At 39.1% G+C, this 27,332-nt stretch overlaps 1 protein-coding gene across 4 annotated transcripts; it reads left to right on the forward strand.

The window, feature by feature from the left end:
• The first annotated feature begins 975 nt into the window (after positions 1-975).
• LOC108431307 (clustered mitochondria protein homolog) lies at positions 976-26,467 on the forward strand. 4 transcript variants are annotated; one of them, XM_017704358.2, is made up of 27 exons: positions 976-1,209; positions 1,509-3,291; positions 5,358-5,524; positions 5,711-5,882; positions 7,316-7,459; positions 7,689-7,816; positions 8,479-8,633; positions 8,811-8,936; positions 9,045-9,192; positions 10,220-10,312; positions 10,742-11,136; positions 13,003-13,302; positions 13,715-13,953; positions 14,162-14,262; positions 14,862-15,014; positions 15,820-15,882; positions 16,188-16,432; positions 17,346-17,430; positions 17,567-17,720; positions 18,416-18,555; positions 20,505-20,585; positions 21,531-21,656; positions 22,460-22,581; positions 22,722-22,815; positions 24,465-24,599; positions 24,680-24,753; positions 25,374-26,467. In XM_017704358.2, the coding sequence occupies exons 2-27, from the start codon at positions 1,758-1,760 to the stop codon at positions 25,423-25,425; spliced, it is 5,226 nt and encodes a 1,741-aa protein (XP_017559847.1). In that variant the 5' UTR covers positions 976-1,209; positions 1,509-1,757; the 3' UTR covers positions 25,426-26,467. The 4 variants fall into 4 exon arrangements, with proteins under 4 accessions (XP_017559847.1, XP_017559849.1, XP_017559851.1 ...); XM_017704360.2 differs by having other exon boundaries at positions 1,544-3,291; XM_017704362.2 differs by having other exon boundaries at positions 979-1,209; positions 3,144-3,291.
• The last annotated feature ends 865 nt before the right edge of the window (positions 26,468-27,332 follow it).

Consider the following 27,332-nt stretch of genomic DNA (forward strand, 5'->3'; position numbering starts at 1 on the left):
AAGCAAACAGGCAAGCTTTGTCAAAAGTGGTTGTTTAGCAATTCAACATATTAAATAGTTTTAGAGAATAAAGTTTTTTTGCTTTTATAGAATACAGTTGAAACTTACTTTTATCTGATGTCACTTCAATGTGCAGGAGTGTAGCATAGATATACTTAACAACCACATAATTGAGAGGACCCAGCGACTCTTGGAAGAAAATGTACACAGTACAAATTGGTGATTTTCGAAAATGTAATTCACTTCATAGATAAGCCCCTATAATTTTATAGATAAACCCCATAGAATCAGTTCCTTATATTGCCCACTGCAAAGTAATGCATTTTGAGGGGTCCTTTGGTCTGTTCACCAACAGAATTGTGAGGGGAAATGGACTTGGTTCAGAAGGCCTTGGCCCAATGAGGTTTTTTTTTCTTTCAATTGATCTTTAAGTGGTGCACAGCTCATTAATTACAGACTGTCAAAGTTTGTGTCACTGCGTATGCACAAAGAGAAATAACAGCACGTTAGCAACATATTCAAAGACTATGTTAAGCTCTTATTGTTTTGCTTAGGTTAACATTTATTTCCTTACTGCTTTTTTAGAACCTTCTCAGACAAATGAATGCTTCAGCATTCTGCTGTTACTGCAGCAGTTTGCCATAGCAACCAGCCCGGAGCAGCCATGAGCCAGCAGTCGATTCAAAGGGGACAGAAAAAGAGGTGTGCCTGACACAGACCTTCTCCCTATGCCTGATAAGCACAATGTAGGAGTAAAGCACTTGCCGAAGCTATTTATATAGATGACCCAAGTGAGTGAGCAGGTGCACGTGATGAATATATTGAACAGGATCCAGGAAGTTATGTATGTCACGTGATCCATTCATTCATTGGATGACCAATTGCCTCTATGTGGAGCTGGAGAGATGAGTTAGGAGTTTTTTTTTTTTTTTGCTGCTCGGGAAGAGAAGTGGGCTACACAGAGCAATGGGGGCCCCAGTCAGACTCCTCCTCCCTGGGAAAGTGTGTGTGTGTGAGAGAGAGAGGAGGGGGATAGCAAGAGAGGCACACAATGAAGGGCAGAAGAGGATAGAATCAGAGGTTGTATAACCTGTGCCGGGAAAACAGGGAATCTATGCCTTGGATAGTGATCTGCTTTCTCATTCTTCCTTAGAAATTCATGAACTGTTGTTGATGAACCTCAAGCTGTGTTGAGGAGAAGATAGCATGGTGAGAACTGGTTTCTTTTCTCATAGCATTGTTTAGTGGCATCTGCAGTTCTGTAGGTTTCTGTGCCATGGGACAAAATGCTGATCCATGGCCCGGATTAACTTTTTGAGACTGTTATGGTGTTTCATGCAAGTATTGTCTTCATTTGTTCGGACAAAACTTCTACTACCTTTGGAATACTTAAAAACTGGAGGTTTAATTAACTTCTCGCATTCAGGTAGACATTTTCATTTAATTAATAATGACACTTTTAGATGGAAACAGGCTTATGTCTTCTAGAATTTGCTCTCTTCTTGCAGAAGAGTTCATGTCATGTTTGTGCTACCACATACAGCCACGTGGTGCCACGCTTCCAACCGGTTTCACCAGCTGTTAGCCTGGTCTGCTCTGCAACTGATCACTACACACCAAGGGAAACACAACTCAAGGACACCCAGCAAAAGGCTACAATGACTTGTGGATAACTAGAATTCCAGGATTAGTTGTAGCAAGAATTCTTTCAGCACAGATTCTATGAATGCAAATATTACCCATAATTCTCTTGCAAAATGGGAAACATACTTAAATGCTGTTACCAAGTGTCTCATTTTATCTGGGGTCAGGATGTTCCTGGCCAAACTGAGGAGCAATCTCCTCTTCTGTCAAGGCAAAACAGTGATGTTGAAAGCCTTTCTCCATCAAAGACTTCTGCCAGCACATCTGATGTGCTGCCATTTCCTGTCCTTGACCAAGACCACCTCCTTTACCCTGATATAGTCCTGAGCAGTAACCTTCGAGCTGTCCTGGACAGAGAAGACTTAGCCCAGCCATTAGAACTTGTGTTAGCAGAGAGAGGGCAAAAACATGGGAGAAATGATGGAATAGATCAAACTCATGAGGGTTTTGGAGGCGAAGATGATGCAGTAAGAATGTCAAACACAAGCATTAGCCAACAGGAGCTCCAGTATTTGGACAGGAATCAATTATGTGCCACTGAGAAAGAATGGCCTTTACTGTCTTCCTTATACTCACAGCAGTGGCCTACAGAGCAACCAACTGCTGTTAATTCCACTTCTCAGACCCTGATCTACACTCATGGACAGGAAACAAGAATTTGGAGCAATTCCATCTGTCAAGATGTGCAGTTACTAGCACAGGGAAACACTAGCCAACAACTCACTTCTTCAGAGCCACAGTCTGGCCACTCACCTTTGTTGGAAAAACTTGTAAAGGATGCTACACAGACTGACTTTGACAACTTTGACACCGTTAAAGCGAGAGTGGGTGGGGCTCATATTGAGCCGAAAGAACAAGATGCCTCTGAGCTAGCAAAGGGTTTTGCTCCAGAACAGATGGAGCAAAACTTGGTGCAATGGGGCATGAACTTAGCACAACTGGGACCAGAAGTTATACAGACAGCAGGACATCTGCTGCTAAATGCAGGTGAGAGTAAAAACAGAGTTGTATGTTCAGATACAAATGTAGCACAGATAGATGAATGTGTAGTAGCCCTGGATCTGGAGGGAATTCAACAAGTGGAACATTATCCGATTCAAACAGAACAGGGAGAAGCACATCATAGAGAGACCATAGCACAGCCAGATGGTGATGAAGACCATGATCCATTATCTGCAAAGGATCCCGTACTTAATTTACTGCAGGCTAAGCAGCGTGTTGAAAAGAATCAACAGGAGACCTTACAGACAGAACAGGTTAAGTTAGAGCAGGAGTCAGAAAGGAACCTTACACAGATGGTAAAGGCCGTGGGCCAAACACTAGTGCACATAGAACAACATACTGCTGAGAATGGGCAGGAGGTTTTACCAAAAGAGCAAGACAGGATGGAGCTAAGAGCTGTTTTAGAAGAACAACATAACCAGAGGTCAGAAAGGCAGAGAAAAGATGAAGCTGAGGCTGATCAGAATATGGACCAGACAAAAGAGGTTGTGGTTCAGATTCAACAGGAGGAGAACACATTTGGAAGACAGCAGGATCCTGAGCAGACAGCCATGGTTATTGACCAAGGAACAGACAAGGAAGAGACTGATCGCTTTACCCTGTTTGTGGTCGACAAGCTGTTCTTGGCCACCCCGAATATTACAGGTTTGTCCATTGTCATACAATTAATTCAAAATGTCAAAAAAAAACTTTGATGTATGTACCTTGGAAGAGTCGCTGAGAATGATTAATAGCAAGTATGTAATTTGCCTTTTTTACATGATAGATGTTTGCTTATTATGTCACATACAGGGTGGAACAGGTTAATTATTCTGTCTGCATTTATGAAGAAAGTGGATGAAAATTCTAGCACTTGTGCCCCTGCTAGGTGTTGTAAGCAACTATCAAAGCTTTCTCATAGCTGTTGGCTAACTAATTACCCTGGTACTAACTCATGTGATGTAATGTGCAAAACGTCTGAACCAGTGATGGACAGATAACATTATATTTGCATCATTAGAGCATAAAAACATCAGCTGGCTAATTCATAAGAAATATCTTTCCATAAATGCATTCTCTATTTTAATGGGTTATGGACGATAGGTAAACCCGGCACGTTCAGGACACCTTAATGAACATGCATTTTATTATATTACACAAAAACACACCTGTTATCTTTTGCTATTCAAATTTGTAAGCCATTATTTGAAAAATTTGAGAAACAATATGTTTTGGAAGAACTTTCCCATAGAGATGAAACTGAAAACATTTGATTTTAATGAAGGTGCACATACCGTCAAAGACATTCAACATCTACGCACGTTTCCAGCCAGACTTCCAACACTGCTCAGTGTCTTAATACTTCATTAAATGAAATTCAGGACCAGGCCAAAAAAGCCCTAGTGGGTGAGATGTGGCTTGAACACCAAGAAAGCCGATCAAAGGAAATTCTTCAGGATACTTACCTGTTAACTCCAAGCAAACACTACTAACTTTGTCATATCATAAATTATACTGATCAGGAATAACATTATGACCACCTCCTTCTACGCTCATTGTCCATTTTATCAGCTCCATTTACTGTATAGGTCCACTGTGTAGTTCTACAGTTACAGACTGTAGTCCATCTGTTTCTCTGCATACTTTGTTATCCCCCTTTTACCCTGTTCTTCAGTGTTCAGGACCACCATGGACCCTCGCATGGCAGGTACTATTTGGGTGGTGGATCATTTTCAGCACTGCAGTAATACTGACGTGGTGGTGGTGTGTTAGTTTGTGTTGTGCTTGTACGAGTGGATCAGACACAGCAGCGCTGCTGGAGTGAAACACTGTGTCCACTCACTGTCCACTCTATTAGACACTCCTACCTTGTAGATGTAAAGTCAGACACAGTAGCTCATCTGCTGCTGCACAGTTTGTGTTGGTCATCCTCTAGTCCTTCATCAGTGGTCACAGGACGCTGCCCACAGGATGCTGTTTGCTGGATGTTTTTGGTTTGTGGACTATTCTCAGTCCAGCAGCGACACTCAGTTGTTTAAAACTCCAACAGCACTGCTGTGAGGGAACCTGGGGGTCTTAACTACAGAAGAACAGGGTAAAAGGGGGCTAAATATGCAGAGAAACAGATGGACTACAGTCTGTAACTGTAGAACTACAAAGTGCTCCTATATAGTAAGTGGAGATGATAAAATGGACAATGAAGAAACAAGGAGGTGCTCATAATGTTATGCCTGATTGGTGTATTTCACTGCATGTATTAGCTGGAAAGCAGTAAGCTTTGTAAAGGGTTATATCAGATCTGATAAGCTGATAAGCCCATACCAAATATAATAAGTTCAATAAATGATGTTGAAAGCTTCTGTTAAATCTTTGCCAGTACTGTGAAACAAGCTTGATGTTTATCAGCACTTTTCTGTGGTATCTCCTATGTGGTATAGCTGTGCTTTGTACTATCATTTTTAGGAATACAGTTTGCACAATGCTAACTGTGTGGCTTCTATGACATTTTAGCTGCACATGTTAGCTGCACTAGCTTCATGGATTCATCCCATCGTGACAGTCATCGTTTGAAAAAAGACAGATTTAGTAAATATGGGGTATTTTGTAACATTACTTTGGGATCAGTGGTATGTCGTATTATATCATACAAGCAAATGTTCACACCACTGAACTCTTGTCAGTAATTATAAGCTACTCACTGTATGTCATTTTTCCTTATCACCTAATTCAAGGACCAAGTACTGATAATGCCTTCAGTGGCCAAGCAGAGTTGTCAGAGCTGGATAGGTACAGAGCTAAAGAACACCAGGATGACCCTGCTGCTCTCGAAGACACCCCTGAAGATACAGGATTCACAGTCAAGATCCAGGCTCCTGGCAGTGAGCCCACTGACTTCCAAGTAAAGGCTTTTTACTGTGCATAAACCCCAGTGTAGCTGTTTAGTGCATATTATATTATGAAATTAAGTTTTCATACCTCTTTTTAATACATCTGTAATTACATCATTAGGTTTTTTTGACAGAGTGGGCACTTCCTACTGCCCTTTTCATCAGTCTATTGTTCTTCTATCTGTCCTGACTTCCAGGTGTCACCTTTAGCCATGGTACAAGAAATCAAGCAAGTGTTGATGGACCGCGAGGAGACTTGCCACCGTACTTGCTTCTCCCTGCAGTTAGATGGAAACACACTGGATAACTTCGCCCATCTGAGGTCAGTTGCTGGTCTACAAGAGGGCTCACTTCTCAGGATTGTGGAAGGTAAGACCCGAATATCTAATATAGTGAAGATTTTATCTCTTACACTCAATGTTGTCACCATGTTCTAATAATGAGAAAAATAACTAGTATTAGTTAGCTAATTAATAAATACTTTTAAGTTGTGTTACATATATTCTATAGACATAGGCATCACTTTGTTTTAAAAAGAGGGCAAAGACAAAGCAAAAAAAGAAAAAAAGGATAAAACCTCACCAGTGAGAAATAAGCTTAAATTGATTAACCTCCTGTGCTTTCTCAGTACAACGATTGTTTGATGGTTTTTGTGGGTACCTACAGTACACAAAGCCTTTCAGTCTTCTTGCTTTGTGATTTAAAAAGATGCAGAGCCTTCAGAACTGGTGATGCCTGTTAGATATAACTATGATGGATCAATGAACTAAAAGAGCTTTCAGTAACTTTCAGTGTGTGATCTACACTACGCTAAAGAGAAGAGAATGCATTTGCTACTTGCAGGTTTGCTTACCATTACAGCTAGCCCATTCTCTGACCGCTTCTCTCTCCAATCTCTACTCCCCCAAATGTCTCTTGGCCTGGGAGTTGTCATTAAGTACTACTTAGTTACTGCAACTCTGAAAGCTTATTTAACACACTATTGTATTTAAGTGTTTATTATCAAGCTAGCTAGGTATTCAAGCTTTTCATGGTTTAAGCTTTTCAAGCATTTCATCAGGTGGACCAGCTGGAGGCCACAAAGGATTAGTTAGCTAATTTAGTTGCTAAAATAGGAAGATGGATTACCGTCTAACTTACCAGTCATCATTTGATCTGCTTATTTAAGCATCATCATTCTCCCTCAAAGCACCTAATAGATGAATAGATAACAAATAAAAGTCAGTGTTAGCCTTCCTCCCTATGGAGCAGTGCTAGAATGGCTGTCTAGCCTAGCTAGTTAGCCACATTAGCTGTTTCAAAAGGAACACAGGTTACTGCTAGCTTATCACTCATTGTCTGATATTTGCTCAGTTAAACGTCACTCTGCCCCAAGACATTTAAAAATTGATATAAAACATTTATTACCATCAATTATAATGCAGATGCTGACCAGGGTCAGATATTCTGACAGACTAAACTGCCAAGTTGACGTTATTAAATTGAGCTGATTGATTATCAGAATTACTTCATTACATGTAATTACTTCATTACATCATTATGTAACATCATCTAACATAACCTACATCTTTAAATAATTATTCATTCTAACAACATAAAGAACTAAAATAAACATAAACTTAGTTACCTTAGTTAGAAATTAAGTTAAGTACCTTAGTTAGAAATTAAAGTAGCATAGGAAAAAAAGAACTAGAGTAGGTGCAAACCTGTAAAACTTTGGTAACATACCAGGATTTGGCTGTCCTTTTCTGAGGATGACCAGCATGGTGTAAATGATTGAATGATATTTGCAAAAATTTCAGACTCATACACAATTCGGGAGGTTCGTATCCACCTGCGTCACATCAGAGATCTGCTGAAAAGTTTGGACCCCACGGATGCCTATAATGGAGTGGAGGGCAGCTCACTGTCCTTTCTCAGGTTCTTCACTGAAGAACATACAGAAGGTGAAAAGAACAGGCTCATGCTTTGGTTTCACTCTCGTAACTGCAGAACTTAATAATAAGGCTTAAGATTAATGACTAACTAATATGTATACGTACATGTTTTAATAGTTCTCTTTTAAAGAAATGATCGCATTTAGATTTGTGTGTATTAAAGTGTGCTGTTAAAAGGCATGACTAAGTTCACTGGTTTTACAGTTTCTTCATTTTTATCTACCTTTAAATTTCTTAGACAGCGGCAAGGTGAAGAAGAAAGGTGAGGAGCTGAAGCATTTCAGCTGCAGCCCTCCTGAGTACATTCTTCCTGGAACGAAGGAATGTTTTTTGGCACCGTTGCAGCCTCAAACTGAGAAGTTGAAGGTACAACCTTACGTATTTCGGTAAATAGTGAGGTTATTTAGGTAATAGTGAAATAGTGAAACTGCATTTTTTATGTTAGATTTAGGAGCTAAATCTAATAGTTGAGTATAACAGCATATGCAAGCATTTGCAGTCTCATCTACAGAATACAGTTTTGCTAGCGACTGAGTGAGAAGAGAACAAAAGAATATCGGAAGTTTTACTGTAAAACTTTCTAGGATTTAGAGTCACTTTTACTATAATATGCTGTTCTAGAGAATCTATTACCTTTACTATCACTAAACTGTAGTAATATGAACCAGACAAGTGTTTAATGTCTATAAAAGCTACCCCAGAGAAAATTACTAAATGACATGGCTACTAATGGCTACTACGTCCTTAATGTCTGAGACTTAGATAGTGACACAATAGCTTAGAGAAAAGGTTTTGCTCTTAAACATTTTTTAAAGCATGTAGACTTGTTTCATATCACGTTGTAAAGAGTCAGCAGGATTCTCTAAAATGCATTTCACTTCAAACCACACTGAATGACTTTGTTTACATCTCAGCTCAGTGGAATTTCCCTTAATTTGCCATTAGTACACTTCAGTAAAAAAAAAAAGATCACATTTGCTTCGAATGTGCAGTCTTAGCTATTATGTTCTGGGTGCTTGTATTAATAGCCTACTGAGTGCCTGAAGGTTTTGGCGACAAGTAGCTGGAATCCTCCTCCAGGAAACAGAAAGATGCACGGTGATCTCATGTACTTGAACGTGGTTACCATGGAGGACAGACACTGCAGTGTTACAGCATCAACACGGGGCTTTTATATCAATCAGTGAGTAACCACTTTAGAAAATGCTTGAACACGGCATCTCATGAGAGATGCTGAAAATGAGCATTGAAATGAAAATGAATGAAAAAGATTAACACTGCATTATGTATGACCTTGCCCTGCTTTTTTATTTGTACCTGAGGCCTCATACATATGGATTTGCTATTCTGCCCTTTCTAGATCCACTACTTACAGTTTTAACCCAAAGCCTGCAAGTCCCAGTGTGCTTAGTCATTCTTTGGTGGAGCTCCTTAGCCAGATCAGTCCAGTTTTTAAGAAGAACTTCATTGCTCTACTGAAGAAGAGGTACTTCTTATAAAAAGCAGCTTTGCTTTGGGAAAATAGCAATAATTAATACTGTTGTGGCATTTTTTTAATTGTGAATGGTACTTTGCATCATGCTGTGCTTTACAGAACATCAACACACCCCTTTGAAAGGATAGCCACTCCTTTCCAGGTGTTCGGCTGGACAGCTCCTGCCCTTGACCATGCCATGGACTGTGTTCGAGCTGAGGATACCAGCTCCTCCCATCTGGGCTACGAAGACCATGTGCCTGGACAGGTAGCCTACTGATCTTTCAGAATTGAAAGCTAAAGCAAGATTTGATATATTAGTTTCATATATTGATAATATTCAGATATTCTAGAGTTACATTTTGAATAATAATCAAAACATAGTCTAAAATATTCATTTACAAAGAACTTTCATCTGTCCACTGAGAGGAGCACCACATGCTTGAGCCTAATCGAAAGTTAATGGTGAAAGCCTTTCAGGAATTTTGTGGAGAAAGAGCTACAAGCAGTTGTCATAGGAGCTGATTTACTAAAAGAGGCATTAATAACTAATAGTTTACAAACACTTTGGGCCGGTAGGGTTGGCCGTTTTACTGGGTTCTCGTTTTACTAAGAGCTTATATGTAAATGAACACAGGCACTACTTTGCAATTAACATATGACCAGCTCAATATAAACCACTGTTTGGCTCACATACTATTTGTAAGAAAATCATTTCTGCCCCCAAAAAAATGATATTCTTCTCTGATTCTGGTTCAAATGACAGCTTATTGTACAGAAATAATGACTCCTCAAGTCAATAAAGTTACTTATTGTCTTTCTTGTCATGATCATTTTGACATAATAAGCCGTTATTTAGAGAAAATGAGGCATGTTGACATAAAATGCCAGAATTGTGAAAAGTGTTCATCAGAGCCTCTGACATTTCTTCAACAGAAGCCACAGCATGCACAGCACAAGGTAACAAGTAACTGTATTAATCCAGCACTTGCAAAACCAAAGGATGTACAGTATGTGTTTTTAACAGTTTGGAAAAGAAGATTGTCTTTTATGGATGAAAAAGGAATGTTGCACCTATTTAGTAAATCTCCACAGACACTATTGAAGACCAAATTAGGGTTTGCAGCAGTGCAAAGCATTAGTAAATCTGTCTCACGGTCTCTAAAATTGAGAGCTAATTTTGGAATCGCCTGAGCAGAGTTAACTACTTCCAAGGAGAAAGGAAAACTGTACTAGATGTGCATTTAAACGTAATGGGAAAAGTCATTACTCAGTTGTAAATGTGTTTAATGCAGATTCGTGACTGGAATGAAGAGCTTCAGAGCACCAGAGAGCTTCCACGCAAAACCCTCACTGATCGTCTACTGAGAGATAGAGCCATCTTTAAGGTGAGGTCAACACACCCTCCCCTTTTTCTATGTCTTTTAAAGGGCTCTTGTTTTTTTGGGGGTTTTTTTGTTCACTTTTGAGGTTTGAGTGGTTTAATACACCTGAAACAATCACACTTTATTTTAACATGACCATTTTGCAACCTTTCTTTATTCTCTAAACAAACGGTTGTGTTTTGTTACTAAGCCTTTAAGATTAATGTATGCAAATGGTCTCTGTTTTAATTGGCTGCAGTCCAAGCTGAAATTTACAGAACAAACTGTTAAGATCAACCTGAAATCCTCAGGGGTGTGGGAGCAAAGAAACAACAGCCACTTCTTTTGGAAGCAACCTGTGTCCTTTGGAAGGGTGCAATGATATATTTGCTTACAGCCAGGAACTGCTGGGACATGAAACAGAATAATAACCATGTCAATGACTCTCTTCAGGCTAACAGCGACTTTGTGACCACTGCTACACGAGGTGCGATGGCAGTGATTGATGGCAATGTGATGCCCATTAACCCTAGTGAAGATCCACGCAATCAGATGTTCATCTGGAACAGTATCTTCTTCAGCCTGGGCTTTGACGTGCGAGAACACTATCAGGATCTGGGTGGTGAGGCCGCAGCTCATGCTGCCTCAACCATTGATCTAAATGGTGTTAGAGCATATAGCTTGGTGGATGCAGATGGCCTGTATGTGCTTGGTACTGTGGTGGTGGATTATCGAGGTTTCCGTGTCACCGCCCAGTCGATCGTTCCAGGCATTCTAGAGCGTGGTCAGGAACAGAGTGTAGTGTATGGTTCCATTGACTTTGGAAAAACTGTCAACTCTAATGAAAAGTAAGTTTAATGAATAAGTATTGTGTGAATTTTATATATATATATATATATATATATATATATATATACTATATATATACACACACACACACACACACACACACACACATATATATATATATATATATATATATATATATATACATATATACTGGAGATCAAAATTAGAGGACAATTCAAGAACACTTGATTTTTCATTTTTCATTCATCTTCATTGGTCAACATTTGAAGGATTTTTTGTTAGGGGTATACCATGCCACTAGAACAGCGTTTAACAAAATAACCAAAGTACTTCAACAAAAAATCTTTATTTTGCAAAAAACACAATGATCAAAATTAGAGAACAGCAATGACTGTAGCATAGAGAAAGATTACAATTAAATTTTCTGAAGGTTACAACAGTCACCAGTCAGTAGGAAGTGTACAGGCCTTTGCTTTGAATGACTTCAGCACATCTGCGGCCACAGGACATCACTAGTCACTCACACTGCTCTGGTGTGATTTTGGTCCACTCTTCTTGCAATTTCTTCCACAGTTCGGTGACTGTAGAGGGTTTCTTGGCCATAACTTTGTCACCAAGGATTTTCCAGAGGTTTTCTATTGGGTTTAGATCAGGACTCTGAGCTGGCCATTTCATTGTTTCAGTGTTTTCAATTTCAAGGTACTGCTTTACCTGTTTTGCTGTGTGACAGGGGGCATTGTCATGCATGAAAATTGCTGGCTGATTGAGTGACAAATGCAAGGAAGGAACCACGCATTGTTGAAGAAGGTTCTGATACACACTTGCATTCACTCTGCCGTGTAGCTGTATGAGAGGCCCAACTCCTGCTGCTGAACATTCCCCAAACCATGACATTTCCTCCTCCACCTTTCACTGACTTCTTTACACACCTCGGGTTCAGTCTTTCCCCAGTTTGTCAACGAACATAATGTTTCCCATCAGACCCAAAAAAATTAAACTTGCTTTCATCACTAAAGTGAACTCTGGACCATGTTTCCTCTGTCCACACAACATGCTCCTCAGCAAAGGTTAATCTAGCCTTTTGATTCTTTCTGCTAATGAGAGGTTTGGTCACTGCAGAGTGGGCTTTCAGTCCAAACACTCTTAAACGTCGAGACACTGTATGACGAGATAGATCCTTACCCTGTTCAGTGCTGAACTGGCAAGCAATTCCAGCTGCAGTGTTGAACCGATTGCCCATGGAGATTCTCCGCATTATCCTGTCCTCTCTCGCATTTGTCTTTCATGGACGACCAGCCTTCTTGGGAGACTTGAATAAGTTTGTGGAGTTGTAAAGATGCAGTATTCTGGAAATTACAGACTTGGAACGACCAACTTCTCTTGCTATAGCTGATAGGGTCACCCCTTTGGCCTTCATCTTGACAACCTGCTGACGGAGGGTTTCAGTCACTTTGGAATGGGTTTCCATCTTGCAAAGTCAGTCAAAACTGGAAAGTTAGGCTGCCAGTTAAATAGGGTTTGTCAGATAATTAAGGAAATTAGCACCAGGTGCCATATTAACACCACCAACTTGCAGGTGTCTGAAAGTGTTCTCTAATTTTGATCAGTGTTCTTTTTCAAATACCTCATTTAAGTTTTTTATACTGTGCCTTGCAATGTATGCAACTCATGAAATATGTTTGAAATACTCCTCTTTAACTCCTGTTAGGATAAATTCACATAGGACTATATAGTGACCTTGACATTTAGGAAATTGTGTGTCGTTCTCTAATTTTGATCTCCAGTGTATATGTAGACTACCATAGACTACATGGTATGTAGACTACTACTAAATAGAAGGCATTCTCATCATGTGGACTTTGTGTTGTCAGACCCAAAATAAAAGTCTCTTTTTGCATCCCAAGGTACCTGAAACTGCTGGACAAACCCAGCAAGCAGCTGAGAGTGCAGCGCCACCTAGTGCTCAACAAAGACGACACAGCCGTGGAGTTGTGCTCCTCTGTGGAATGTAAAGGCATTGTGGGTAATGATGGCCGCCACTACATCCTGGACCTGCTGTTCACGTTTCCGCTTGACCTCAATTTCCTGCCTTTGGAAGGGGAGGAGCTAAAGCCTGAGTGTCAACAGCTCGGTTTTCCACGGCAACACCCACATCGCCTAGCCTGTCTGAGGCAAGAGCTGATTGAGGCTTTTGTAAAGCACAGGTGAACACCTTCTTATACCGGTACAGTAATCTGATACACCTAATGATCATTTTGCCACATTGCAAAAGAAGATCATTTAAAAGAGAAATGCCACAGATTTTTCAAAATTTTTGCATAATTCAGTCATTGAGTTGGTCAGAAAGTTTTGATTTGAATTACATAGAAACTTTACAGTGATGGTCATAGGAACCAGTGTTCTTATCACCACCACTGTGACTTGTTAAGTTTCTAGAGTATTTTACATGAGACCACTCTGAATGATTTTGTTTACATGTTAACACCGTCTTAATTCCCCATTAACTCATTTAACACAAGCAAGCCTTGCTGTTATGTTTTAGTAACTCGGGATAAGAGAACTGTCCAGTTATCACTGTCTGAGTTTCATTTACCTGTTCACTTTTTGTCACTTCAGATATCACTTAGTTATGGAAGCAGTCTCTGAAGACGTAGAGCAAGAAGACAACTGCATCAAAGCTGCTGCATCTCCTCTGGTAAACCACAGCCCAAATGCATCTCCAAACTCTTCCAGCCAGGATATAGGTGGTACTCTAGACACAGCTATCCAGAACACTTCTCCCAGGGAGAGTATTCCTTCTTCCTTCAGAAACTCCTCCTTTGACATACGCTTCAACCCTAACATTTTCTCACCAGGTGCGTTGGTTAGTTTGAAGCTCCTAATGACAGAATTTTATTAGTATTCTGATGTTTCTATGGCAGCATGACTATACTGAAATGAGAATCAGCTACAAACTCTTAAGAAACATGGTCAGTTTCAGCTCATAACAACAAAGTATAATGTGCAATAGCAGTGGCTTGATGAACATATAGCAATTATATTTGGCATGTATTCATGTTCAAGGTGTGCGTTTCCCAAAGGAAAGTTGTAAGGATATTCAAGAACAGAAGCAGCTTTTAAAGGATGCTGCAGCCTTCCTCATTTCCAGCCAAATCCCCGCCTTAGTGAGTATTTTTAGTTTAGTCAGAATCACATTAATATCAAATATTTATTGACACTGTATGTCTATCTATCTGTGTTTAAAGGAAAATTCTATCTATTTTTCAGAACCTCTGCATAAAACATGGTTAATATGTAAACTAAGCCATTTAGAGTAATTTAATGTGAGATGCTCTGTTCTAGATAAACCTACTGATTCAGAAATGTCCACATTGGTCATGATAGGTCTCATCATCAAACTAATCGTCTAACGAGTTTAATTTCTCTCAAATCCTTCTATCAAAAATTTACTGCATGAAATGGTTATAATTACACTGCCTGAAGCTAAAATATTTTACAGTTGAGATACAATTTTGCCCTAAAAGTTTTTCTACTTTTTCTACAAGCCATTTGTGACAGAGGGTGCATGCTGGGCAAAGTAGACCCCAATTTTTTTTCAGATTTCACCATGATTAACATTACACATAAAAATTCAGAAGACACCTGAGGATCATTGGTGGTTTTGGATAGCGAATAAAATAGACATATTTGTGTCTGTGTGTATGTTTGGTCTGAACAGAACAGGTTGGGTGATAAATAACAGCGTTTTCCTGTGGTCTTTTAGATTAGGAGCTGTCTTGATCACACCACAATGCCCATGGATGGTGTCACCCTGACTGAGGCTCTGCATCAAAATGGCATCAATGTCCGATACCTAGGTACAGTGCTGGAGTGCATTGAGAAGAATTCTCAGAAACACAGATTGGATCATGTTTATGTGAGTGTGTCGCATTTTTGACTTTCATAATGATCCATCATGAAATTATTCAGTGACTTACACTCATTGGCCAATACTTCCTTGTATCTCTTATTCATAGTCCATTTTATCAAGCCCACATTCATTACATTTATTCTCACATATTTTCGACACAATTCGAATGAACAAAAACAATGACTCATGCATCCCTTGGGCTCACAGGTCTCTAGGGACTCCATTTTTCCCAGAATTCATGTGATCTTAACCCCTCCATCTCTCTCCCCAATCACCGCTCTCTGTCTCCTGAGTATGAACTTGTTACACCTCTTTTCATATGATTAGTGTTAGTTTAAAACCGGGGCTTCTAGATTAGTTTGTTGCAAGGTATTGGTTCTTATCCCAAGAGCTACTGAGCGTTCTTCGTCTGTTTTTGTGATTTATCTGGTTCTGACTGTGTTTTGCTAATTTGACTTTTGCCTTTTTTGCCTTTGCCCCTTGGACTCTGGTTGCCAGGTTATGTTTGTGTTTTTGTCTTTTGTCATTTCTGGATTTGTCCTTTGCCTGTTCTCTGAGCACGGTTTTGGATCACGATTCTAACATTAAAGCCTTAGTTACTCTTTTTATCCTGAGTTATTCTGCCTCGTTACTATAAGCATGTTTGTGTAGAACTTAAACACACTAGAGCTGGAGGGGTGCTGGAGTGAGTTGGTGCTGCTGATGGTTTGTTGACTTTAATGCTCAAACAATGCAAGGTATACCTAAAAAGTGTCCAGTGAGTGTATATGTATGCAGAATGTCAGTGATGTGTTCTTTTGTTTTCTTGTAGAGAATTGCACTGTGTGAGCTGATCACCAGATGCACAAAACATCTCTTCAGGACATACTTGCTAGTAGGTGCCCGAACATTTCATCAATTTCAATTCTGAATTTCACAACTGGTAATATGCAGTACTGTGTCAAATCAAATGTGCTTCATTAAGTGAAATCAGGAGTGCTGCTGATGGAATGTAGCAAATCCGTGCAATGGCTGAACTGAGAAGTCAGGAACCAAACTTTAGTCATTAGCATTTTATTGCTTGCCTGATACTTTTGCACAGTATCTTTTTTGTTGTATCATAATTTGTCTTATTGCCATACCTTGCAGACATTTCAGAGCTTAGAGCAATAATGTTGCTTTTGCCTATTTTGCTATCAGGCTGTGGAGCCATCTGCCCTGTCTGCCTCAGTCAGCCATTTCCTCAACTGCTTCCTCAGCTCCTCACCTGATTTGCCAGGGACACAGCAGATGGACAGACTGGCGTCCAGACGTAGGAGCCGGCGGAGGCGGAGCCGGGGCTCAGTGGGTGGGGCAGTGACAGCCTGGGCCAGCCTGACCACCAGTGAGCTCTGGAGGACTGTCCAGGCTGAGGCTCTGGAATACTACCATTACTGTTTGCCATGGTGAGAGCTGGAGGAACACTGGTTTGACATTTTACCCTCCTAACAAGATTTTAGGAAGTATTTAACAAGTGTTTGTTCCTAAAGATTACTGCATAAGATTCTGTATAAGAGAGGGGCATCAGAGCTGAGGGAATAATGGAACTGTCTACCCCAGGCCCAGGGTAATTCAAAAGTCAGAGGTGTCAGATCAGATTTTCTGTGTTTGTGCTAATACCACCCATAAATAGACTTGAAAAGGTCATAAATGCAAAACCAGCATTATACTGATGAAGATATGCTAATTCATATACATTGTTGTAATACATGTCCTCCACATAGTGTTGACTATGTTTCCTTTGAATACTTTTTCAAAGCACTTGCAATCTGAAGATTCAGGGAAGGGGTCTGACACACAATCGGCATAAGAAAATGTTCTTTTGCATGTTGCATACAATTTCACCTTCCATAAGGAAGGTCTTGAAATCCCCAAAACTTGCATAGTGCAGCTTTAACCAAAGAGGTTTTCCAATTAATTCCATTATTAAACAATGATGTTATCCTCCTGTAATGTATTACATAAAAGCATTCACCTTGACATATGTCACAAATGTCGATAACAGTCCCTTACATTGATCAATTTTTAATTATTTAAAAGTTCATATATTTAACACACCTGATCCAGTTTATAAAGCCTTCAATCAGGTGTTAATGATAAGAGCTGAAATAAAACTTAACAATAAAAGCTGTGCATTATTGCTGCAGTCATTTAACTCCTTTGTTCTGTGATAATAATATTATGCCTTTTAGGTCTTTAAAAGATTTTTATGGATATTTTTACAGTGAGTTCAGGTTCCACTTTTGGTCTGTCGTGTATATAATAATCATTAATAGTTCTGTCACTGACTCAGACGTAATGTCTCGTTTGTGCCTGCAGTGAAAGTGTAGAACAGGCAGTGGATAAATGTGGCCTACAAAGGATTACCCTTCTCAGAGAGATTTCCATCAAAACTGGCATCCAGGTAAGACAGCATCCACCTAACCAGCAAAGTCTGCTGACACTTAATATTCTCTCTTTGGCAGCATGGTAAGTGCTCTCTTCTATATTTCTCCCACCTTTCTCCTTCTCCCATCTCCATCTGATCCCCACCCTGTCAGATCCTTATCAGAGAGTACCACTTTGATGCTAAGCACAAGCCAGTCTTCACCGAGGAGGATGTCCTCAACATTTTCCCCATAGTAAAACACATCAGCCCCAGGGCCAGTGATGGCCTCTATTTGCTACACTGTGGTCAGGCCAAGGTCCAACAAGGTGAGCACAGAAGGATCTTACACTTACCAAAATATAAAATCACTATTTTGTCATTATCGTGATCAATTTTGTAATCGTGATGAACAGTATGCTCCTTTGAGTGTATCACAGATACCATCAACAGGATGCTTCATTACAAAGAGAGCATAATTTGTCCAGTTTCAGTATTTTGATTGACATTTGGATGCACATTTGTAAAGTAGGTGAGGGTTTGGCCTCTTGAGTGGCACAGCAGTCCCCACAGCAAAAAATTACGTCTTGGCAACTGTCACCACCCTGTAGACGTAAAGTCAAGACGATAGCTCATCTGCTGCTGCTGCACAGTTTGTGTTGGCCATCCTTCATCAGTGGTCACAGGATGCTGCTCACAGGACGCTGTCAGCTGGGTATTTTTGGTTGGTGGACTATTCTCAGTCCAGCAGTGGCACAGATGTGTTTAAAAACGCCAGCAGCACTGCTGTGTCTGATCCACTCAGACCAGCGCAACACACACAATAACACACCACCACCACATCAGTGTTACAGCAGTGCTGTACTGCAGTGTCCTGAGGGCCCTGATCTACAGCTATGTGTAATACTAGTGAGCACGGATGCATTGTAATGATTGTTACTATGACTTTTGCATAGAACTGTACAAAATCATTGATTATTATTAATGCTTAATGTTAAATTTCACTATTTTTATGTCTCCTCAGGCTGTCTGAAAGAAGGCTGTGAGCTGATTAGCCAGGCTTTGGGCCTGTTCACTAATGTGTATGGGGCTCTACACCGCGATGTCTGCACCTGTCTCCGTCTGCTGGGGCGCATTTACTACATCTTGGGAGATTACTCTGAGGTATGGTACACTTTTATCATATAGATTAAGGCTTCCGTTTCAGGTCATCTGCGGAAGACTTTACATACAGTACGTGCACAATGTTGCCCTGCAGTTTCTATAAACATCTGAGCATTGATAAATTAAAGAAATATTTAATCAAATAATATAATTTTTTACTTTTTTTTCAAATAGGTAGTTAATCAGGCAAGAGAAATTTGCTTCTTTTTGTTTTGTATTTGAGCTGTGAGATGAAAGTAGTTAGTACTAGAAAAGTAGTACAAGCTTGTACTTGGTGGGAACCAGGTATCATCTCACAAATTGCATACCTAAATCATCACAAATCACTTCAAGTTAAGTGACATCGGCATAGAAGTAGACTTGGGAGAGGTCATTGTTTCTGTCACAAGAAGAGCTCTTTTATTTACACCAACAGAAAAGGCACATGAAACAGGGCCAAACAACAGGGAAGGTCACTTCTAGTCATGTCCAACTCCAGTCCATGGTAAACAATTAACTCATTCGAACTAAACCCACTCCTTCACACAGAAAAACAAAATGAACACATAACCAAACTTTAAACTAAGGAACAGCAACATTAACAACACGAAACAACAATGTTTCATGTCCATTTTCCATAGGGGGGCCGGAAGCAGTGCAGCTCTGCATGCCTCTAAAGATCCTTTGTGAAACGTGGGGTGTGTGTGGCCACTGCAATATTAAATAGACATGCTTATGTGTATTCTGACACTGTGTAACATGCTGTTATCTATAAAGATCTATATAAAGCACATACATAAAACCCATTTCCAGAAAAATGGAGACAGTAGGAAAAAAGTAAATACAAACGGACAGCCAGATTCGCAGGCCATTTCTTTTTATCAACATACAATTGCAAACAGTACAAAATAACATGTATAACATGCTAATGTATCAATTAATTAACCTTACTGTTTTTATATATATATATATATATATATATATATATATATACATACACTTATTCTAGATTTGATGACTGCAACATGTTCCAAAAATTTGGTATGGGGACATGTGTACCACTGTGTTACATCATCTTTCCTTTTAATAATGTTCAGTAATCATTTGAGAACTTAGGACCCCCATTGTTGTAGTTGTAGTGAAATTTTATTTTCATTTGTGGATTATTTCCCCATTCTTGCTTGATATGACGTGCAGTCCAGTCTGGCCAGTGCTGGCAGGCCAGTCTAGTACCTGCACTCTCTTTCTACTAATCCATGCTGTTGTACCACTTGCAGAATGTGACTTGTTTTGCTGAAACAAGCACAGACGTCCCTGAAAAAGATGTCATCTAGATGGCAGCATATGTTGCACCAAAATGTGTATGTACCCCACAGCATTAATGGTGCCTTCATAGATGTCCATGTTACTCATGCCATTGGCACTAACACACCACAATACCATGACAAACGCTGGACTTTGAGCTTTGCATTGGTAACAGTAAAGATGGTCCGTTTCCTCTTTGGCTCGTGGAACACAATGTCCATTTCTTCTTAAAAACCGTTTGAAATTGGAATCAACAAACCACAGCATGTTTCCACTTTGTGCCGATCCCTTTCAGATGAGCTTTCGCCCAGAGAAATCAGTGGCATTGCTGGATGTAGTTAAAGTATGGCTGGTTTCCCACAGAATTCACAAGCCTGTGTGGTTATATTCATTACAGATGCATTTCAGTTTAAAACAGTGCCATCTGAGAGATCATTGATCACCAGCATTCAAAATTGGTTTTCGATCTTGCCCTTATACACAGATATTTCTCTGCATTTGCTGAATCTTAAAATAATATTATGTATTGTAGATGGTGAACCAAATTTTCTGGAATTGGGTTTGTTTGTCATATATCTAAGAAAATAGTAACTATAATGTTGTAGCCTGAATTTTGTCTGTTCTTTTGTCATAAATATACCTTTGCTTGTGTTTTATCTTGCCAGGCGCTTAGTCACCAACAGAGGGCTGTACTGATCAGTGAGAGAGTGCTGGGGATTGAGCATCCTAACACCATACAGGAATATGTGAGTGCTGGAGGGTTCTTCAGTGTCTTCATTAAGCATTATCATGTATTTGTAACTGGAAGTCTGAGTACAGTTGTGACAGTAACATGTGGAATATTTTCTGTGAGTTACAAGCTTGAAGTTCCATGTTTGTGCTGCATATGCATTATCATTCTCTTTTGAATATGAGAAATTTCATCTATGTATACATCACTGCTGTGAACATACCAGCGAAAATTTCCCTTTCTCTCAGTTTAGGTAGATTCCAGCACTTACTTACTCTCGAAATAAAACATCTTTTGTTGTGATCATTAATCTGACTACTGAAAAAATGTCACACAGAGTTACTATTGTACTTTTGGTAAATTACAATATCAGGTGTTTCTATGTACAGACTTTATTGTAATTATTATCCAACACTGACCTTAAAATTTGGGTCGTTTATATTTACTGTTAATATTGTTATACCATTTTATCATTTGTTGTTTTATTGTTTTATTTATTTTTTATTTATTTTTATTTATTGTTCGCTATTGCTACTTTTCATCTGAATATTTTTTTTGCAATTATTTAAAAATAGTAAATAAAACAGAACTTAAAGAAGCTTAGAATATTTCCTGTAGTGAGAAGTCTACAAATGAAGTTTAAAGAATCAGTAGTTTATTAAAAAGTGATGGTACACTAGTTTTTTTTTTAGAATGAGGACAACTGTAACAAATGGGCTCAGTGTTTTTACACACTTTCCACAGTTGTGGAAAATATGAGCTATGAACATTTGTTTTCGACCCTAAATTTGTTAGATCAGATAGATAAATCAGAAACATATAGAAAAATCAGATGATTTTCACTTGCATTTTTTGTTGGGTATTGCAAGAAACAAAAACTCTTGTACTCAGTCTGCCCTAACTGAGAAGCATGTTCTCTCTGATGTGCGTCATTACAACAGCTTCCCCTTTTTCTCCATAGAAACACCTTGGTCTTTACTGTTTTGCGGGTGGGCAGGCAGCCACTGCGCTGCGGCTACTATACCGTGCCCGCTACCTCATGCTGGTGGTGTGCGGAGAGGACCACCCAGAGATGGCCTTACTGGATGTAAGTAAAGCTAACATGGTAGCAAGTGTCACGCTCTTTTCTATCTCATCTTAGTTTAAACCATACTATGAGGGAAAATTGAATCTTTCTAACCTATGAATTTGGCACTATTCGTGGACTATTCTGTGATTTCTCCCATGTTCAAAGAAATATTTCAGTTACTTTCATCATTACTGGAGTCACCTCTGAGAAATGACTAAATAAAAACTGGTAACTTCAGTCTGGTAGCTGCGGATATGTCCCGCTCACAACTAGTAATATATGATTCTTTTGAAGCCCATGAGTCAAACACAAGGCCTGAAATTATAAAAATGTTCTATTAATTTTTAGCCTGTTTCACAATGCGTCACACTACAATCCCCAGCATGCACATCAGTGTAATGTGCGCCGACCATATTCCCCAAACAACAAGAAATGGGACAGCACCACAAAAAGAAAACATGTTTAGATGTCAAGTTCAAGCACGTAGGCAGATTTAAAAACCTCTTGGGGACAAAAGAGTTTTAACAGTTGTCTGTATCTAATGTAGCTACAGTTTTGGTATATTTTGAATAAACAATGGCCAGTTTGGGTCACTAAAAACATAGGTGTTCTCTGAGATTTTTTACTATGCCACTTTCATAGATTGAGTTTGACATTCCTAATTAAATCCTATGCAAGCACAGTAGGACATACCACTTACTTTCTATGAAAACAATTTTAGATCAAACCTTCTGCCTAGTCTTTGCTGGTACATGAATGTGGTTTCTGTGTGTAACTAGCAGTCAGCTCATCACTGATTTTGTTTGTGATTGTCTGTTCAGAGTAAAATTGGTCTTGTACTGCATGGTGTGATGGAGTGCGACCTCGCCCTGAGGTTTCTGGAGAGTGCCCTGGCCTTGACCTCCAAATATCAGGGGCCCGGTTCCCTTAAAGTGGCACAAAGGTGAGGAATGAACCAACACAAATATGACTGAACAAAGAAAGTCAGGATGGATAGCACCAACTTTCAGGTGTTATTTGTGTATATGCTGATGTTCAGTTGCTGGCCTCTGCTAAAAAAAACTTCTCTATTCTTCTTTGTAGTCATCACCTGCTGGCAAAGGTATATGAGAGCAAAGGAGATTTCCGCTCAGCGCTGAGGCACGAGAAAGAACGCTACATGATTTACAGGAACCAGGTGGTTTTCTAGTGCTTAAGTACTGAGTGGTTCATTTAGCTAAAGCATGTCCTCGTGGCAGAGGTAAAACCTGTGAGTAACACTAAAGAGTGGTAAACAGAAAAAAACAGCATCATGATATGTATTAAGGTATTCTCATCATTACATTATTTGGTTACAGTCATTAATTACATTTTAGAGCAAACAAACAAATGCATAGGAATATATGACTCCTCTTTTTTGTTAGTCTGATTGAATAAATGTTTCTGACATCAGACACCAAATCATTAAATGATGAATCTATGAATCTATGCTTGTTGTTATTTTGAAAATACAGTTAACAACATCAGCAGAGGCCAAGCCTTCATTATGGATCTTTACATGTAATGCATTACTATGGCCTCATTCTGCAGGCACCCTAAGTGACTATTCTGGCATCAGAATGGAAATCATCTTGGATGTTTTTGATTAATACAATCCAAATATTTTTTCTCGTATTTCTGTTATCAGATTAACTAGGACACTGTTTGCTCTCTGTGTGTGAAATGATGTGGCACTTCGTTGAGCTGCTAGCAAGCAATGAGAAGTGAAAGGGGAGGGGTGAGAACCCCCTGCTGTGAAAACTATTCACATCTCTCCACAAAGACAGCTGTGCCATTATAAAATAGACAACTACTCCATTTTTATTATGCCACAGTAAAAAAAAGGATTTAAACACAGTAAAAACACTTTGTGACCTTATACTATGTGCTTATACTATTTTAGGGCAGTGTTCCCAAGGCTACATGACACCTACCTAAAGACTTCATGACATAAAGGTTGCATTTGCCAACTTTGATGTCAGGTGACTATTATTTTCTGACATTGTGTTCTGTCATGAGACTTTCTGGGGTAAAATGACTTTTCAGTTAGTAGCTTAGTGAATGTCACAGTGACAATGCTATTAATATCACTTGCTAAGTCAGGCTGGTTGAACCCAAAGCAAGCATTTTTCTGAGGCCCTTTGGTGAAGTGACTTTAATTTTGCCATTTATAAGATTTAAGATGTCACATCAGCATTATGTCATTGTGATATACCGAAGAATACAAAGTCACTTGTTACAACACGCTGTAATTTCACCCAAAAAAGTGTCATGACACAACCGAATGTCATAAACAATTGTGTGATCGTTATGACAGTCTATGACAGATGATGCCTATTAGAATAAATATTGATAAATATTTATGTAGGTTTAAGTCAGCTGTGATGCTGAGCTTATGTAGGTGTCATATAGTCTTAGGAATACTGCCCCAAATTAAAGTGTTACCAAACCTGCTGACCTGCTTACTTACCTATGAAGACAAAAATCCAGTTTGCTTCCAGTTTTATAAAGCATACATATTTCCTTAGAAAATATACATCAAAATTATTGAAGTAAAAAAGGTCACCTGATGGTCCTCCAAAGCAGGCAGAAATTGCCTTTTATGGCTCCTGTAATGAGTAACCAAAATAAAGTAATTTACAACTCACAACTGCTAGAGCATGAGTCAGATAGTATCTACAGAGATGTAGCCTGGAAAGAACTCAGTTTGACACTTATACAATAGAATATGTGGTTTAGTAAGTTAACAATGGGGCGACCTGCATGAAGAGAGTGTGGCTTCATATTTAGGACTGTTGTTTACCACAGGTTGGAGAAGCACATGAGAAGACCCGAGAAAGCTCAGAGTATCTGAAACACCTCACGAATCAAGCTGTGATTCTGCAGAGGACCATGAATATGATATACAAAAACAGTTCTGGGGCCAATATTACACCTCTCAAAGTAAGCACATGTCATGTATATTTTTTGCAATTTCACAAGTGAATTGTGGTAAACTTGTCTTAATTTTCTTCTAAACGTAGCTGACTGCCCCGAGCCGGCTGTGGATTGTGGAGCAGCTAAATCTCGTGACTGGCATTGTCCTGATTCCACTCAGGTAAGCTGTGAACAGAAAGTGTTGTTGTGTACAGAAGGATGCCTTTCGGGGGGACTTCTTAGTTACTCCATCATGAGCTCCTGTGCAGCTCATAGAATTTGCTAGCTAATTTAGCTAGCTTGCCCAGGCTCACGAAAGTGTTTGCAGCTGCAAGCTGGTGAGAGTGGCAGTAATGGTAGCAACAAGTCACAGGCTACTCAGGTGTTTTTCTCACTTGTTTATGCCCATATTAAAATGCTTTGTTACAAAACAGATTAAATGGGGGATTTCACCATATTTGGGAACCAGAGTCAGCTGTACTCTGGGTTGTTTTCTTGATTCCAGCAGGAACCTTGTCAAAATGTCACATAACCAGTCATAAACATACTCTGATTTTATAAATTTTTTTAAAAGAATTACAAGCATTAAAAATTTAAGTGCTGAGTTTTTATAATTCCAGGAGGCCTCATTTGATTCAAAGGCCAGACCTTAAGATCTGACAAATCAAGTGTGAATGACTGAATACATTTTTGAAGACTCTACTTTTTTATTGTAATTCTCTCTTTTTGTTTGTTATTCTTCTCTTCTTGGTCCACTGGTATGTCAACCTCTGTTTACTCTACACACCTTTATATGTAAAGCAACAAGGACCTAGAGACCCTCAGAGTAAACCCTCAGAAAACAGCTGCTTAAATGCAAATGCAAAGGTTGGCTCAGGCAGAAACTACAGGAGCACCTCCTAATGTCTTGGAGGACGGATGTGCAGCAGTGAAAATCTGCGGAGATTTGTAGGTTGTCTGTGATGAGCTCATAGAATGATGTTAGGAAAGAGATGACCATATTTGGTTTATAAATGAATAAATGAGGAAGTAAAGGAGAATCGTATGAACCACTGACCACAGCATGTTTATGATCTGAGCTCAAAGCTGTAGACATGCTGTAAATGCTTTTCTGCATGTTTGGTCTTCATCAAAGGACCTTAAAGCTGCAGTATTGCAAGATTTGCAGATTTGGAGACCTCTTTGGTGGAAATGCGTAGTTGTTCGCTGATTGTACTTCAGTCCCCGTCCCCGAGAGGATGAATACGTTAAGGCGTATTCAAAGGGCGCTCAGACATAACTTGGCGAAGGATGTGTCTCCCAAGGATGTAACTTAATTATCTACTACTGTCATCATATCAGCATAATGTTAATTTTGCATTTGAGATCTAAACATCAAGCCAGACCTTCTTTTTGTGCCTCTGCGTGTGACATTAATACATAAAGATTTCAGGTTTGACAGGCTGACTTGCAACAGCGCATGCACAGCATATTTTCGCCTGTTTTTTTCTTGACTCGATAATGCTACTTCTTTCGATTTTAACAAAACAAAAACTTACATAGTGCAGCTTTAAATTAAAGCAAAGCAATGTTTGGAATGTTTAGAATTTGCAAAAAACTAATATTTATTATAAATCAAACATAACTGAAGTGAATGTAACCTTTCAGCACTTGTCCACAATGTAGCTGCTTATGCCTTACTTTTTATCTTCATATGTAACTATTGTATGAATGAACTGTGTGTTTAGAGTAAGGATACATAAAGTACTTGTTTTGGATGGATATGCATGTAACTCTGAATTTGTTTGCCTTTTATTGGGCACCTGAAAATGCCATTAACTGCATTGTGTGAAATGCTTTTGTGAAATGTGCAAAGTTCTAAAATAAATAAAATTGGATGCAGTTGAATCGGTAAATCTGCCCTGCCAATGGTTATTTGAAATGATGACATGGACACAGATGTACAGTGAGTGAGTTTATATGTACTGTGAAATAAATATGGTTAATTTGAGCATAAAAGGCAGTTATTTGTTAAGAAATGATGCCATATGCATCCTCAGTCTAACAAAAGATTGCGTAAAGCTTTCCAAATATACAGTAAATAAAATGACCTAGTATGTAGTGATTGTGTATCAACCCATATATGCATAGCAAACATTCACTTTCAATATGCTACAATGCCAGTTCCAGTAAATGTAATTTACGTAGTACATTCTATAAGAGATATTATCACAACACACGTTTGCATTATTGAGCAGGGCATAGCAGCAAGAAAGAGTCAAATTGCAGATATCACGTGGAACTGGATAAGAACTGAACAAAACATGGCAAAACGTGGTTCACTCTGATGTTAATATGGAAAAGTCAGAGAAAATAGTTTCAAACAATATGATGTATGTAAACATGAATTCTGTAAGTGCCATAGGGCTAAGGGTTCATGTAATTGAAAACATTTGTCTTACTTTTGTGAAATGAAGAATGTAGTAAGTAAACATTTGTCTTCAAACATACCTTTCGTACCTTTCCCCAGTGCATACAGTTTAAAACTAAGCTGCAAAAACAGCCCATTTTTAATAATTACCTTTGTGATGTCACAAAAAATTTGCATATACACTATATAGATAAAAGTAATTGGACACACCTCCTAATGATTGAGTTACGGTGTTTTAGCCATACCCATTGCTAAAAGGTGGATAAAATTAAACAGCCTTGCAGTCTTGATAGACAAACACTGGCAGTAGAATAAGTCATCACGCCATAAAGCCACCACTGGATGTATTC

The sequence above is a fragment of the Pygocentrus nattereri genome, chromosome 16 (assembly GCF_015220715.1).
Source record: "Pygocentrus nattereri isolate fPygNat1 chromosome 16, fPygNat1.pri, whole genome shotgun sequence".
NCBI classification, from domain to species: Eukaryota; Metazoa; Chordata; class Actinopteri; order Characiformes; family Serrasalmidae; genus Pygocentrus; species Pygocentrus nattereri.